We start from the raw sequence: 15,892 nt of genomic DNA on the forward strand, positions 1-15,892 counted from the left end.
CGTATCCTCAGATCCTCCGCGGTCACTCATCACTTGGGCCATGGACGCCAGCAGGCCTCATTATGTACGCGGCATATATTACCGCCAACGTCTACTGCCTCGAGTTCTGGAAATTGACAGCTTCAAAGGTTAGGCTCCGTGCAGCGAACTTGGCCTTGATCAACATGATGCCGCTCTTTCTGGGGCCCCATCTTAGCTTCCTTGCAGATTTATTTGGTGTCTCCTTAAGGATGTTCCGACCAGTCCATCGCTTGGTAGGTATTACGTCGTTCGCCCTTGTGCTTCTCCACGCCCTCCTCGTGATCGTCCATGGCACCGGGGCTTTCCCTTTAAGCGTGCCAGAGAATCTGTACGCACTAATCGTGAGTTGCACAATTCCTTCTTACCCATGATGCTAAATTCTAACACTATACAGGGCGGGTCAGCTTTATCTATCCTCATCCGCCTCTCTATACCAGTCATTCGCAAACCGTCATACGAGCTCTTCCTCCGCATACATCAAGGCTTAGCTGTGCTAGTAACGTATTCTACTTTCCGGCATCTCATTTCCATATCTAAATTTAGATAGCTATACGTATACATCTTTGCAGGAATGGTCGCTGCATTGCTTGTCTTTCAATACGGTAGCGTGGTCTTTCGAAATAAGGCCTGGGGCCGCGGTCTTCCTCGAGCCTATATCACTTCGTTTAATGGTACAGTTAGGATTCGGATCGCTGTGCCGCGGCCGGTCGAGATCAAAGCAGGTCAGTATATCAACGTGTGGATGCCTTCCGTTAGCTGGCATATCTTCCAGAGCCACCCTTTTGTGGTGACCAACTGGGTCGAGGGCAAGCAAGTCACTTTGGAGCTCTTCATTCAACCACGAAGAGGCTTGACCCAAAGGCTCTTTAGCCAGGGGACGCTTAATCCGCGTAGCTCTATACCTCGCCTAGCGCTATTCAGCGGACCGCACGGCATCAGCATACCAGTCGTAGAGTACGAGACCGTTCTCATAGTCGCAACTGGCTTCGGTATTGCTGCGCAGCTGCCATACCTCCGCCAGCTCATTCACGGGTATCAAACCTGCAAAGCTCGTACACGCCCAGTCCATTTGGTGTAGCAACTACAAAGCTTTGGTGAACCTTTCCTTCGTACGCCATATGATAAGAGCTAACAATAGCAGACATTGGCGTGGCTACGGAGTCTCTGTTGAATGATGCGTTAGATGAAGATACTCTAGATGATAGTTATGTAAGAAGGCAGCTTCTCATATCGCTTATTCAACTGAACTTGGTATAGATTCTCTGTGTCTCGATTTACGTCGAATCAGATGGTGTCTCCAAGGTGCCTTTCGGCCAACGCGCAACTATCTTTCCAGACAAAGCAGACATCGAAGGGATCCTTCAAGACGAGGTGTCGGGGAAGTATATCCAAAGACTACAGATAGCATCAGAAGAAAAAAGCAAGGTACTTATTATAGGTAAAAATATACTCTTTCTTGGGGCTGCGACGATACTGATGTATATTAGTATCTAGAGATGGCGCGCTTAGAGATCACCTTCGAGCTCTTGTTCGTCTACATTTAGATGACGGAGTACGACTGCAGGAACTAGAACTTCAACCAGAATAACGATTGCACTTATGGCTTGCAGATTTCAGTGGTTTGGGACTTATGTAGCTTAGAATAGATTACTCTCTGGGGAAAAGCTGAGCTAGGCGATTCCGATTTGGATCAAGGGGATGTAGTTAGAGTTAATCAAGTACTGCAAACTTGAATTCCCAGAGTATTTAGAATCTCCGTCCTTTTATGACCTTGGAACTAATGTTGAAACACTTCGAAATCCACTTTTAGATTAAACAAGCTAGACAGGATTCTCGATGGAGCTTCATTGTGGAAAAAAAAAATTCTGATCTAATAGCAAATCAATAGAAATCAGAAACACAGAGGAGAATGAAGATAACCGGGTTATGGCCGATACACATGATTGGGAAGATTGGTTCTATCACACAGGTAGGGGTAGTACATTGCGGGGGCTGGAACTGGACTTCTAGCCCATACCTGGCTCTGACCCATTTATGCTAACACGTAGGGTAGGCCAGCCCAAAGCAGTCAGCCCAGTATTAATGCTAGCTCACAAGGAGGGCTAGCATCTGTGGCGGGCTGGCCCACATGTTGGGCTGGCCCAAATATTGTGCTAGCATAAATGGGCCAGCCTAACATGTGAGCTAGCGCAAGTGTTCTGGAACAAACACTGAGCTAGAGCAATTGTGCCAACCCTATCCGAGTCCTTGCACGCCATCTGACCTAGCACCCCTGTCTTAGCCCTCATATCGTGCTAGGCGTCTGTTTGTCACGTGTGTTTCAACCTCGTGATTCCGTATTATACCTTCCCTTTTGTTTGTGTCGTAGTACTGCGGCGCTTATGAAGACCATGTATGTCAGAGTTTCAAGATATATATTGATTCTATATACAAGACGTAGAGCGAGGAATCAAAAGGGGGAAAGGATTCTTTGCGTTTTTAAAGAATTTACCTGACGTAAAGCGGAATCCTCCGTGAGAATACCCTTAAAGGCCTCTGCGATTACATAAGGTGGTCTGTGACACACAGTCAAAAAGGGACCATCTCCAAAGACGGACCATCGTCAAAATAGACCATCTCCAAAGACGGACCATCGTCAAAATAGACCATCGCCAAAAAGGGACCATCGTCAAGGGCGAGGGGTGGGCATCCAAGCAGGCCGACGTAGCCAGGCCGGGCGCCACGCCGCATCAGCACTGCGAATAATGCAAACACAGGCTATTATCATTGTACCACCACGGCATAAGTATATTGTATATTTCCGCGCTGGCTCGTCTAGCAATGGTTTTCCGTCGATCCAAATTCCATTCGCAGCCACTTATAGCAATTCACAGTCATTGCTGGGACGGCGCCTGTGACCATCAGGTGGCATCTTGTTTCGCTCTTCCTGAGTCTTTTCTAGCTCCCCAGTACCGCGCGCGTCTCTTTGATACATATGATGGCCTGAATAAGTACTAGTAGTGCCTGTATCTGTTCCACTGCCTTGGCTCTGTTGGCTTTTTATTACCTCCTCCGCCCTCGTCCACCCAATTCGGTACCTGATATGAATTCTAATCTCGATCCAATTCCAAGCCCAAGTCTAAGGCTCAATCATACCATCCCCCGTTCCAGTTCTCCTACAAGCACAAACACCGCATCCCTTGGCCCCACGCCCGAAGATCATGAGAGCGCTCTTTCTTCTAGTCTCCTCTATTACCCTCTGCCGTTTCGTCAACTCGCGTCGCCAGCTGCGGCCTAGTTCTGAACCCAGTGAACCTCGACGCTCCAGATCTCATTCTAACGGACACCACCACTCCCCGCTTCCTCTTTTTTCTCACCCGCCCTATGAGAAATGACCGGTGTTAACACCGCTCAGCTGGGCGTATACGCAGCACTCTCTCCCCCCGTCATCTACGTCTGGATCCGGCATGGGAAACCAGGGTTTCTGGGCTGGTTCTACCTATTTGCCTTCTGCAGCCTCCGGGTGGTGGGTGGCGCGATGACATTGAAGAACAGCAAAAATTCCTCTGCTTCACTGATATCCAATATTGGATTATCACCACTACTGCTAGCAACATCTGGACTCCTACATGAAGCGTAGGCCACCCTTAAGCTTCTCCACTTACAACATCCAGCTAACGGTCTCATTTCACAGCCGCCATTACCGCAACGCCAGACTCCGCAAAAACTTTGAATGGACCCTTGTTGGGCTCTACCACCTCCTCGTAGCCGCGGGCGTTGGCCTTGTAGCAGCCGGGGCCTCGGCCGTGAACAAGAACAGTGGCACCGCCCCGAAACAATCAGATGTGACTATCCTCAAAGTCGGCATCACCACACTACTTGTTTCCTGGTCATTGGTCTGCATATGGGCAGTCTTCTCTCTCCTCCCGAGCCAAAAAACAACACCAGCACTTGGATATATCCCTGGAACTAAGATCCTCTTCGTTGTCCTACTCTCACTGCCTTTCACCGGCATTCGTGTTCTCTACAGCACTGTATCCATATTCTCTGACAATGCTTCACTAAATCCCGTTACTGGCTCTATTGGCCTTCGTGTTGGACTCAGTTTCATTCCTGAGTTGGTCTCAGCGTTGATGTTCATATTAGTTGGACTTGCTACCCGTCAGGTTATGGGTATCGCTAGATATAGAGGCGATGGAAGGGGCAATGCGAACGGTATGGAAGCAGATGTCAAAATGGGACGGAGACAGAGGAGATCTGACATAAAGGGTTCGGACGTCGGCTTGGGGGCGGGAAATTGATCTTATTTTGTCGTGGACGGCTTGTCGCTGGCAGGTTACTTGTATGGATATTGCTGAGCTCGGAGCAGACGTGTGCTCCACTGTTGAATATTATAAGCACTGCTTTTCCCAAAGCAGTTGGACTTCAAAAAGGCATTTCCTGAGATTACCATTGCTACTCGAGTCTATGCCATATGCGTGTATCCCCTAGGTTGGTTCAACGCGGTGCTGTAACTAAATATTATGTCTTAAATAGGGAGACAATCGACAATGAGGAGGTAATCAAAGCAGCAAAAATTATCAAGATATGATATATCGCTACAAGACATGTAGATGTAGATGTAGCAAGCCATTTGCGGAACAAGACAGGTGTGAGAATGTATAAATTTCAAAATATGCCCTGACGAGCACCAACTGAATTAGTTTGTTATACTAACTCGTGCTGGTGCGTCTGCATTGCCCAAACCGATGCTAGCGCACTAAAGCTTCATTTCCCCGCATTCATTCTTTACTAAAAGATTAACTTCATTTTCCCTCATGCTCAAACTACCCGGCATAATAGTGCCTGAGACTTTGCTAGTGTTTGGGGCAAAACACAGTTATTTCCTCGTACCTTGCCCTAATAGATTTTGTTAGAAGTCTGTAGGGGTTCTGTCTCGCCATGTTCTATCAAGGTTATCAGAAGCCGGTTAAAGTGCCGAGGCTTACGAGATCCTTCTCAGGCTGGGTTTCCTAAGTTAGATTGATTTATGTTAAAGCTCTAAGGCCTGCAATAAGGAGATGCTACATGAGATGGTATGGTGCGTATCTAGTGGTAGCAGTTAGACGGGCGAGCATAATCAAATAGAATACGTGAATTTTCGGAACATAATATCAGTTGCCGATTATAGAAGATGTGAGATGGCTAGTGATTGTCAGCTTATACTAGCAGCACGAGAGGTTGGGTATTTTGAAGGGTGAGTGGATAGTATTGCATTGCGGGGGATATTACTCCGTGGCGCTCGATTGTCGATTCGTGAAAGTTTTAGCCCCATTAGAAGTGAAAAACTCTCTTTATTGGCAAGTCCATGCAATAGAGCAGTTATTTAATAGAGGTAGCAGAGTGTACTCAGGGTAACTGCAGCTTGGGATGCTAGACGTGGTCAAATTAACCCATGGAGACTGGCCTGGAAGGCATCCTTTTACATATCCGAAAGGAGGATTCAGAAGGAAGTATTGCCACTGAGATATAGTTGACAATTAAACCCTTGCTATTTCCCAAACTCCTAGTCCAATTGTACATCAACATCATAAAGCTCAAAGTAGACATCAATCATATCGCCTCCAACTCCTCCGCCACGGCGCACTCATCCAAATGCCGGGCGGTATTCGGGATGTCTCGTCCATAATGAACTTCATCCCGGTGGGCTTCCTAGACTGGGGGTTAATCCAATTAATACTTTGGTATACGAGGCAAAGTCTCACGTACTAGATTCTTTTGGTAGCATTGATCAGAGCAGAAATAGCTCACGACCTCATGGTCCTCACAGTCTATACATATACCGCATAGCTCCGTATCATCAGAGCTACTGTCGCCAGCAGGGCTCATCCCGGAAGAGTAGAGACATCGAGAGCCCATAGAACATTGATGCTCACGGCGCTCATGGTTGTCCTATATCATGTTAGTACTCTAGCTCCTATAATGAAGAATAAAAGTGGGTAGAAATATGGCACCTACAAAATCTTCCTCCGCATGTTCAACAGAACAATAATAGAAATGACTACCCTTACCGCCTTTCCGGCTCAGCCATTCGCAAATACCACACTCGATAACTTCCTCCGACGTAACATTGATATCCAGAGGACACTCCTCTACACTGCAGCTGACATATCTTGGAGAAGCCTCGCGAGCATGTATCATCTTGTCTTTCTCCGCCTTACGGGCCTTGGCTTTCAAATGGGCTGATTGTGCCATTTGCAGCTCGCCCAAACGATGCTCTAGATCCGAGAGTTTACTGGCCTGCAATTCTTCGGCTTCTTTGCGCATGGCCGTGACGACAACATCACGGGGCATGAGTTGCTCAAACATCCGCGCATATTTGGATTTGAAGTTCTTCTGCTGGGGAGTATCGGTAGTAGTGAGCCTGCAGTAATAGTTGATATATGTTTGAGCGCGCTGATCCGGGGTATTGGCGGCTTCTGATGCCCTGATAAACTCGACGATGTTTGGATCGCGTATGGTCTTGAGTTGAGCTTCGGTGTAGCAATTTAAGATTTCTTTCGTGTCTCGGTCCTGCCTAAACATTTCTGCTCCCACCTGCTTGTAATTGAAGGTATCCACATCGTCGGCGGGGTCGGGAGAGCAGAGGTCATGCCTGATGTGCTCTCGTACAACGCTTTGGACTATCTTGTGCATATGATCTAGTCGGTCGCCTTGAGGGTTATTGAACGTTTTGTCAAGATCCGCTCTCAAGCTAGGATCAGCTGCATCCCAAGGCGTGTTGGTAAGATAGAAATCATAATAGGCTTCCGTAATTCGTCTCCTCTTGGTATTGCATCTTTCACAATTGGGAGGGCCCGTGTGTGCTTCAGCATGAGGAGAAGAGTAAAAACTGGCTATCGTTTTCAGTTTGGATTCTAGTTGCTGCTTGGCTTGTCGAAACTGCTCCCCTTGAGCCGTCCTCTGATCAACCGACAGAGGATACATTGGACCGCCAGGCCTGGTCTGAAGTTGAACACCCCTGAAGTAAAGTTAGTCAATGAAGATGAAACAATCAATTACAATCGAAGAGTGAGGCACCACCCAAGAGCCTCCGCAACGATGGAGCTGCCAAGATGGAGACTTTTTATATCACGTGTATATCACGTGGGGGAAAGTAGCATGAGATCGTACAAAATACTAGGGAAGGTCATGGAAATGCTTACTCCATCTTAGTGCACTCTGTCAAGGTCCGGGTAGATATTATTGCTACCGCAGTTGTTCCATTAGTGTTTTGTTGTTCGAAGTTTAGATTGATTGTCGGGAGACAGATTTCTACACTAGTGCTTCGCGGTTCGAAGTTGTTCCGTCCCGAAGCCACCGTTTTCTGAATACCTATCCCCATGCTTTGTACGCTTGAACGGCCACCGAATAGCCAAAGCCAAAGACTCTAAGACACTCTCTTATTTTACTTCTCAGGACGTAAGATTTTCAAGATGGTATGTCAACCCTGATTGTCCTTTTAAATCATGCTAACAACACTCTTCCTGCTAGGCCGACAAACTCCGCGCGCAGCAACAACTAGAGCAACTCCAAGCCCGCTATGTCGGCACAGGGCATGCAGACACCACAAAGTTCGAATGGACATCGAATATTCAACGGGACAGCTATGCTAGTTATATTGGGCACCCCCCTCTTTTAAGTTACATGGCAATTGGAATGGGTGAATGTAGAGAGAAGGTTAGAGCGATGATGATTGAGGTGAGTGGAGGTCTTCAATGGTTGATGCGTCAAATGTGTGCTTACTGTGGCCGTAGAAAATGATACAGCCCGTCGGGAAGCCGCCGGAAGTGCAAGATTGATTCAATGATACGTATTTAGTAGCGCGGCGAAACGGAGAGACACGAGGCTAGGCAAAAGTTGCGTCAGCATAAGGAATCATCAGCTGCCGAAGGATCGTTTCCTTGATGTCGCGGATGCCAGACAGGTTACCCGGGACCTGGTCTGGCTAAAAACGCCCGGCCGTGGAGAATGCTGTTACCTGGTTGGGGTTTCAAGTTATGGCTATATCAAGGAATAAATGATACCCAGAAACACTTGCTCCTGATTTCACGGTACTCTCCCATTGGGTTAACTACCCGTTTCTGCAGAAGGCCAACGGGCCATTCAGCACCCTTCTGTGATGCTCTTCTCTTACCGAAGCTGCTCATAGACAAATGCATTTCATATAGCATATCAGTCATCATCATCCGCTGCCTTTCGCATCCTACCAATTGATCTTGCGGTACTTGGGCCTCCGTTAGTTCCTTCCACATCCTCATCCTCCTCGTTTCCCCTCCCGACTTCTACGCCTAAACTTCGCTGTAATCTCTTATCAAGATCTTGTGGCGCGTCCTGGCCATATATCTCCTTCACAAAGCCAGATATGCCACTATTGCCTATCTCGACCTTCCCCCTTGGTCCCACTCTCCAATCGACCGTTTCCTCATCCCCAGACCTGTCCGTAACCCTCCAAATATAACCTTGTCTGATCATCCTTTGCAGAATTACAGTGGTTTTTTCAAGTGGTGTATTCTCCTCTACATTTAGACGCCTTAGAATTCTCATAAGCTTATGATCTGGGACCTGGCCTCCAGGACTCATGCCAATATATGAAACAATCACAGTACATAGGCCAATATATGTCGCTTCATCATCCTCGCTTCCAATCAAGGATGGTGCAATAATTTCCGCGCTGCGATATGCGGCAGGCAATGTCGTCACCAGTATGTAAGAGGCAGTTGGCTTCGAATTGCCTTTGGCTTTGGCGGCAGCTGGGAGAGGTCAGCATTTCCCTCAAAATTATACCATGAATAACCCGCCTCTCTTATCTCTAATGGTAACTTTCTCTCGTCCTGGTAGTTCCATCATCTCCATGCCAAATTTTGATCGCAAATGCTGTTGCGCTGCATCGAACACCCGTTTGAAGCTGCCGCGTTGTTTTCCCAGAACTACCATAATCAGCATGCAAATCACAGGAGGTGGTAGAGCATTGACCTTTCTCTGATATGCCAACTCTCTTAATAGGCACCCTCTGGAATTCGCAAGCAAGCGCATATCGTACTAGTTTCTTGACAACTTGATCCTGGCTATCTGTTTCTCCATCTAGATCCATTTCATCATATCCGACCTCTTCATCCTCTGCATCACTATCATTTTCAGAGATTGCGCGGCGGCCGGGACCTCGTTGTGTGACCTGCGTAGCTTCTTCCTCCGACTCCTCTGGCTGCACCTATGACCTATCAGTGATGAAATATATGACGAGAGGTTCAACCTACTAGCCGACTCCTTCTTGATGTAGGGGGCATTTTGACAGGATTTGATTTTCGATAGATTCCTGGGTATATGGCACGTAGAACTTTATAAGAGGAAGCTGAAGTGATACCTAACACAGTTGGAGTATGTTGTAATCGTTGCGCTTGGAGACGCGATTACAGTACGACCTGACGCGTCGTCGGGCCTCGCTTCGTTTTGCACCCATGACTTAAAAAAAATTGGCGCTGGCGGAACTCCAAGAAAACATCATCAATCGCATACATGATTACTCGACTAGCTTCAGGGCCGCACACATGCCTAAGATGTCAACGACGTCTCATAAAGAACCATGTAGCTTCACAACTTCAGATCGCTTTCAACTCGACAGATCACAGCCCGAAACCAGGTCCAGGCCTAGAGGATCCGGACAGCAGCGCCTCGAAAAGGAAGAAACCCCCTCCTGAAATCCGGCGAACCTTATTTCCGGCTTCAGAGTATTTACATCCCGAAAGACCTGGTGTTGTTTCGACTCAGTATCGTGTTGTCCAGGAAGAATTAGGTAAATTTTACGGCTTCCGTGGGTACAAACTCGTCAAGGAACGGGAGTTGTTGGAGGCTAATAGGTTCGGGCATCGGGCGGAAATTATTGTTCTTCGAGAATCTAAAATCTCCAAATACGACTTTACCTCCCCGAAATTCGCCTACGAAGAAGGAGAAGAAAATCCCGAGAAGGTCAATATACTAGCAAGACTAGACAATGAAAGAGGCCTGGTTAGCCAGGACGAGGTCGAGGCGAATATAAATTCATTCAGACCGAGGAATGATGAAGGGCCCAACAATTGGGATGAATTCAACGACCTTGTGCGACGTTTGCAAGAAGCATTTACCACCTCCCAGCTCCAGAACTACATCGACCATTTTGAGGAGCAACAAACATCAGGGTTGGCGACGGAATCTCGGACAAGCATACCCTCAGCAAATGATAATACTTTGATTCTGCAGCGGAGTCCTTGGGTGCCGGAATATGCAGACTTCAGTGGTTCGTCTAAGGATGCTTCTCTTCGGGGTTATGCCTTGGCCTCACACACGAGCAAGCAGCGAGTTGTTGTTCGGCTGCTGCGAGAGTGTTGGGAGTTGGAACTACAAGAACTGGTTGAGTCAATCGGACAAACAGAGATTCTACTACGTCCTGGGGACCTAGACCTCCTCTCGCGTAAGTCAAAATCCAGGTCACCAGGGAGCTACAGCTAATATCTCACCCAGAGGGTTCCATGTTAGATTTGATCAAGAAATCGATTCTAGCCGGAAAAGGCGAGAAACTTGAGGCTTTCCATTTACATGGAATAATTAGAATCACAGCAACAGAGAAGACGAGCGACCGGATCATACGCGAAATCGAACGAGTGTTGAAAAATATCAAGAGAATACAATTCTCGCTAGTAGACTTAATGCCTCCACCTATTGTAGGCAAGTCAATGAAGGCCCCGCGGGTTAGAAGAAGACTAGATCCAACATTTGACGATACAACCCTCGCTGAGCTTGGCCGCATCACCAATACACACGTCACAAGACTGCCGAGAACTTGGTCACATGGGAGGACAGACGTATGACATGGCCCTAATGAGATACTCCTCGACGAAACTGACTTGCAAATAGTTCCCTGTCTCTATATCTTGTCTCACCACCCCGAACGATACGTGGCTTTCAAACCAAGCTAATATTGCCCAACGGCTCCTGGTCACTTCTGATGATTTCTCGAACAGGAATAAGTACCAATTAGCATGCAAGAGGATGCCGGAAGGGGAAACTGGTACTTTTGTCAAATACGGCTCCACAGAAAGTCTACACTGGCGTGAGAGACTCTGTGAGTGGACGAGATGGACGGTGCCTATTCACAGACAACCAACCCCCCGCGCTTCAGATCAAGCTCATGATCAACTCAACGGGGCCATCGGCAGTGCCGATATCCCTTCCGAGAAGCAGGGAATGCCCTCTCTTAGTTCGGCCTCGCAAGTTGACTCCAACACCGCAATGAAACCGTCCTTTGAGACAGAGAAGGGGCTCGACACCGGTAAATATTGGAGTGATACATATAAAATCGAATCGTCGGCTATCTTTGGGAGTGTCCTCCATTGCCACCGGGGTTCTACTCCCGAAGCTGGGCCAGAAACAACATGGGGCACGAACAATGCTATCCACACGTTCAGCCCAGCATTACCAACCGTCTCTCCTATTCTGCAACAAACTCAATTGCCGCATTATCTTCGTACGGAATCTCTGACTCTGCGCTTTCAACCAAACCCGTTTTATGTGGATCCTCAAACCAACAACGCCGTAGGCGCTGTTGCATTTTCTGCTTTTCCTCCCCTCGAAATGCATTTCGACGTATCATCAGATGATAGACGGTTGAAACTGAGGGCTGTTGATGCTGTCATCGCAGAATCCAAGACCGATCTCATGCTTCCGGACTATGCAGTTGATGTCCGTTTCCACCAAAAGACGACTAGTCGGCTACGGAGCTGTTGGCTTGATTTGCCTGAAATAAAGGAATTCTTGAAATGCAGTAACCTAACTAAGAAAAGTCGAAGAATAGACTTACCTCCCACGTTGAACATGCGAATCGCAAATCACTTGTGTAAAGACCCGGAGCTTAAAATTTTAGGCAGAGACACAAATTCGGAAATGCAGGAAGTGCAGTACTTGTTGGTTGGCCGCGAGACCAGAAGCACATTGGAATTGGCATTTCAGGACTGGAAGCTACAATATACCAGCATTGACCAAGGAAACGCGGAGGGGAAACGCAGCGAGCTCAAACTACGGCCTATCAAGACCGAGGCTGGCGGTACGCAGGAGGAGTATCTAGAGACTGTTTTAACTCTGGCAGACGCTTTTGGGACAGATTCGATGTTTTCGACTCGGAGAGTGCTTAAGAAGGATGACCCGACGAGAATGTCGGTTGTTACCAGCGAGGGAAATGGCAAACCCGCGGGGATGCTTTTCACCGATTTTGCGAAGGAGAACCAGTTTCAAGATGATACGGAAAATACCAATGAGCCGATTAATGATGTTAGACAATCGGACCATTCCTAGTGTGCAAGAGGAGGCTATGCAGGAGGGGTTTAGGACTCAGTGCGACACGGAGAATGCCCCCCCCCCCCCAATCAACAGAAATCCTTGAGATGGAAACTATCCTAGAGCGAGGGGAGAATGGGTCTCTTCCCCATCAACTTATTGAAGAGGATATTGTGTCAACTAATGATGGGGAGGAAACGAATGCGCAAACAACGGACAAGGAACATCCATGATTCCAATCACGGCGAAACCGAGTCCCAGAACATGTATTATACGATGTAAAATCTCATCAATGGCGGCACGGAATTCAGCATGAACGACATACTATACGGGGTCCCTGTCATTATAATCCAGTGTACGATATATCAGGGTCGAGAGTTCCCTGAGAGTGTTTCGACGTTCACCGAACTTTTTAGTAGGTGGATGCACTATATCTACTGCCCGGGTATATTAATTATCTTGGTAGAGATCTTTTTACTATCCCAAGTAGAGCCAGAATCTGCGGCGCGGTATTCGAGCTTTGAGCTGAGGATTGACATGGGCCGGTTCCTTTTGCTTCAAAATCCTGCCACCTTCGACCTGTGACTAACTATCACATTATGGCTCGATTTTTATTTAGCTCAGTTAGGCGCAAGATACCGCTCTAAAAGCCCAAGCGTATTGCCTAAGTATCAAACAACAAGCGGGTTTTACCACACCTAGATGTTTAAAGCATATATCGCAATATCAATGTGTATAATATTTTCCATACTATACTGATGCCGCCTGCACACTCCCAACTAACCAAAGAGACAGCTCTATGGATCATGCGTTCTTCCTCAAAGCTAATCCGTGTTCAGCAGATCCCACGTTCTCGCTAGTCACTCGACAACTATCACGGCAGCATCCCAGCAGACGGACGGGTACCGGTATGCCAATGTCGCTCTCCTTCAACGAAGTACTGCGATGAATTCAAATTGAGGATTGATCACCCAACAGTGCGTAGTCTGCCTATAGATAAAATGGTACAGTGTTATCCCCAAGTGCGGACCCTAGGGTGGCCCAACGCAAATTATAGTCAGCCTGCATCGCGATTCTTTACGGTATAATACCCCCTAGGTGTTATAGGCTCAGAAAGTCCATAAGCATCTTCCCGTTATGACGCGAAGCTTCAACACAACACATACTAGAATGCATGTGAATTCCAGCCTCTCTAGCCTGTCAGGAACGAGAATTTCTTCCCCCATCAATAACATTGGAGAAGTGTCAAGTGTCAATGTGATTTTCTGTGATAGATTCGGATCTCACTGATAGGATTGGCGATATTCGCGCTTGGCAGGTTATTTCTTTTGCATATACGAAATTTAAGACTAATCAACGCTTTCGTAGGCCCTCAGCTTCGTTTTGCCAGATCGATTCTCGAGAACGTCACGTTTCTCTGCCCTTCGCGACAAGTCCAAATCGAACGCCTCCCAGGCTAACAGCGAGGTAATCTTAATGCATCAGTGGCTATAGTTTATCAATATCACGTTAGTCCCCTCTACAGGGTATTATGCATAATCCGCTGCAGGCTATGAGTGCCGGTGTTTGGTGGGAGACACCCTTCAGTATTTGCATTTGTAACTTGCAGGTTCCTCGCCGTTCAGTTGTTTGGTTTGTGTTTCTAATCAGAGCCTTGGGAAGTAGCATACACTAAACACTGGCCATTTAAGACTACAGGATTATCTTAAACCCGCGGTTAGAAAATGTCCCCAATGAGGAAGCCTTTAGGCCTACTACGAAGACTTAGCAACGAGGTCAAAAGTGTGTATCCACGTACTACAAGGTATGTGGTGGCTACACATATTTACAGGACATTTGGAGAACACGTCTGTTAACGAGTAGACAGTCGAGACATTGACAATTTGACACCATATAGATTGCTCTATTTACAATGCGTGTTACCTCGAGCACGTTTCGAGAGACCGCGCTATTCGAGGATGAGTTGGGAACCACGATCCAACTTCACATTAACCTTGGCCTGCCTTAGCACATCAAATGGCCGACGATGTACCAAATTCTGTGTCCGACAACGACATTCCATACCGCGAACCCGGTAGAGAAGCACCTCCAAGACCGCCACCTATTCCGTCCCGAAACAATTGCCAGGTCATCCTGTATCTGCAGGACGCCAACATGGAGCCGTTTTCCAAGATCGAGGGAGGCGCATATAAGTACAAGAACTGTCCACACAACCTAACCTAACACCAAACCCCAATTTTCAAGAGTCCCTTACGACGACCTATTCCGACGCGCGGCCCCCCCATTCGAGTTTATGATCCCCGCAACTCCCGCAATCAAAAACATACCGACTATAAGCATAATCATCGGGAACGGGATTCTTGGATTCATCATCGGATCAGTGTTGTAGTTGTCATCTCTTTTGAAGATCGGCATTTTGGAATGGCGTGGGGGAGGGATAGAGGAGGTATTGGGCGCTGTGTTTGCTAAGCTGGGATGGAAGCTTGGGAAGCAGTTCTTTTGCAGGCGAAGTCAGGCTGTGGAGGTTGAGAGGCCTAAATTTGGGAGCCGACCGAGAGAAAGTAGGGTCAAGATTTGGCTAATACAGCGCTGACGGGCTTTGGAGGGAGGTATTGTCTTGGACTCGTCGTGCCCAGAGGGAAGGATCGACTAGGCGGACGGTGTCTCGAGGTTTAGCAGATGGGATTCTATGTTGGGAGCACGACAGAGATGTGTCCTGAGCCCGAAAACAAGATGCAAACTGGAAGAAAACGGGGGAGAGCTGGCGGTGGAGGAGTGGCGAAGGGACTGGCTGGGGCCAGCATATACGAAGCAGGCAGGCCACTCTTTATGTGATGCCATGGGCGGGCTGCGGCTCGGTCACCACTTCCGCATGCAAAAAGCGGGCGGGCTGAGCGCAAAACCTGCTGCGAGTACTCGTAGCAAGTACTCAGGACCGCCGCCAAACCAGGTACCAAGGCGACTACCCGGGTGCGAGAGTCGATATGTCAGCACACGCCGGTGTACAGTACCTGGATACGGGGCGGCCTTACGTATGACATGACACGCACAGGATCATCGGATCGACGAGTTGCAACTTGCACGATGCCGATGCACACGCTGATTAGTCAAGATGCCCCGCTTATCGGCAGGAGATCCTGGATGCCCCTGTCCCGAAACCGCTAGGCCCTAGTGGCATTGTAGAACACGGCACAGCCAATCAGCACCACGCCGTTTTCCGCCCGTTGTCGTGCGAGATCCATCTTTCAACGCTTCGCCCGCCGCTCCCAGGGACTCGCACGTGAAGGGATAGGTACCTATATCATCATTATCATTATATATATTATATATATTATATCTATATTATATATTCTATATCATATCTATACTGCATTATAACCAGAATAACGTGGCCGTTCGAGGTGGGACTACAACCCCATACGCGCTGTTGCTGGCATTGATGTTGGTGTTGGTGACGCTTGAGCTGCCCAACCTGGACTTACCTAGCTACAACGAGAAAGCCGTGCCTTATTTAGCCAAATCCTTCGCGTTTAGCTGGGGAATAAGGTAATTCACGAAGTCTCAAATG

The 15,892-nt window shown here is 47.8% G+C and overlaps 6 protein-coding genes across 6 annotated transcripts; 4 read left to right on the top strand and 2 right to left on the bottom strand.

The window, feature by feature from the left end:
- Nucleotides 1–62: 62 nt before the first annotated feature.
- On the top strand, nt 63–1,565 carry BP5553_01017 (Uncharacterized protein; the record flags this gene model as incomplete). The annotated part of the gene is made up of 6 exons (XM_032009640.1): nt 63–362; nt 416–517; nt 569–1,073; nt 1,163–1,230; nt 1,279–1,446; nt 1,509–1,565. 6 exons carry the CDS (start codon nt 63–65, stop codon nt 1,563–1,565), a joined length of 1,200 nt encoding a protein of 399 aa, XP_031873694.1.
- A 1,826-nt stretch (nt 1,566–3,391) lies between these two features.
- On the top strand, nt 3,392–4,301 carry BP5553_01018 (Uncharacterized protein; the record flags this gene model as incomplete). The annotated part of the gene is made up of 2 exons (XM_032009641.1): nt 3,392–3,636; nt 3,695–4,301. 2 exons carry the CDS (start codon nt 3,392–3,394, stop codon nt 4,299–4,301), a joined length of 852 nt encoding a protein of 283 aa, XP_031873695.1.
- A 1,291-nt stretch (nt 4,302–5,592) lies between these two features.
- On the bottom strand, nt 5,593–6,966 carry BP5553_01019 (Uncharacterized protein; the record flags this gene model as incomplete). The annotated part of the gene is made up of 3 exons (XM_032009642.1): nt 5,593–5,691; nt 5,749–5,931; nt 5,998–6,966. The coding sequence occupies 3 exons, from the start codon at nt 6,964–6,966 to the stop codon at nt 5,593–5,595; spliced, it is 1,251 nt and encodes a 416-aa protein (XP_031873696.1).
- Nucleotides 6,967–7,454: 488 nt separating this feature from the next.
- On the top strand, nt 7,455–7,820 carry BP5553_01020 (putative splicing factor 3B subunit 10; the record flags this gene model as incomplete). The annotated part of the gene is made up of 3 exons (XM_032009643.1): nt 7,455–7,457; nt 7,513–7,719; nt 7,776–7,820. The coding sequence occupies 3 exons, from the start codon at nt 7,455–7,457 to the stop codon at nt 7,818–7,820; spliced, it is 255 nt and encodes an 84-aa protein (XP_031873697.1).
- Nucleotides 7,821–8,193: 373 nt separating this feature from the next.
- On the bottom strand, nt 8,194–9,305 carry BP5553_01021 (uncharacterized protein; the record flags this gene model as incomplete). The annotated part of the gene is made up of 3 exons (XM_032009644.1): nt 8,194–8,771; nt 8,842–9,229; nt 9,276–9,305. The coding sequence occupies 3 exons, from the start codon at nt 9,303–9,305 to the stop codon at nt 8,194–8,196; spliced, it is 996 nt and encodes a 331-aa protein (XP_031873698.1).
- Nucleotides 9,306–9,534: 229 nt separating this feature from the next.
- On the top strand, nt 9,535–12,342 carry BP5553_01022 (uncharacterized protein; the record flags this gene model as incomplete). Its single annotated transcript, XM_032009645.1, has 3 exons — nt 9,535–10,465; nt 10,516–10,856; nt 10,909–12,342. The coding sequence occupies 3 exons, from the start codon at nt 9,535–9,537 to the stop codon at nt 12,340–12,342; spliced, it is 2,706 nt and encodes a 901-aa protein (XP_031873699.1).
- Between the last annotated feature and the right edge of the window lie 3,550 nt (nt 12,343–15,892).

This window comes from Venustampulla echinocandica (assembly GCF_003357145.1).
Source record: "Venustampulla echinocandica strain BP 5553 chromosome Unknown scaffold_0, whole genome shotgun sequence".
NCBI lineage: Eukaryota > Fungi > Ascomycota > Leotiomycetes > Helotiales > Pleuroascaceae > Venustampulla > Venustampulla echinocandica.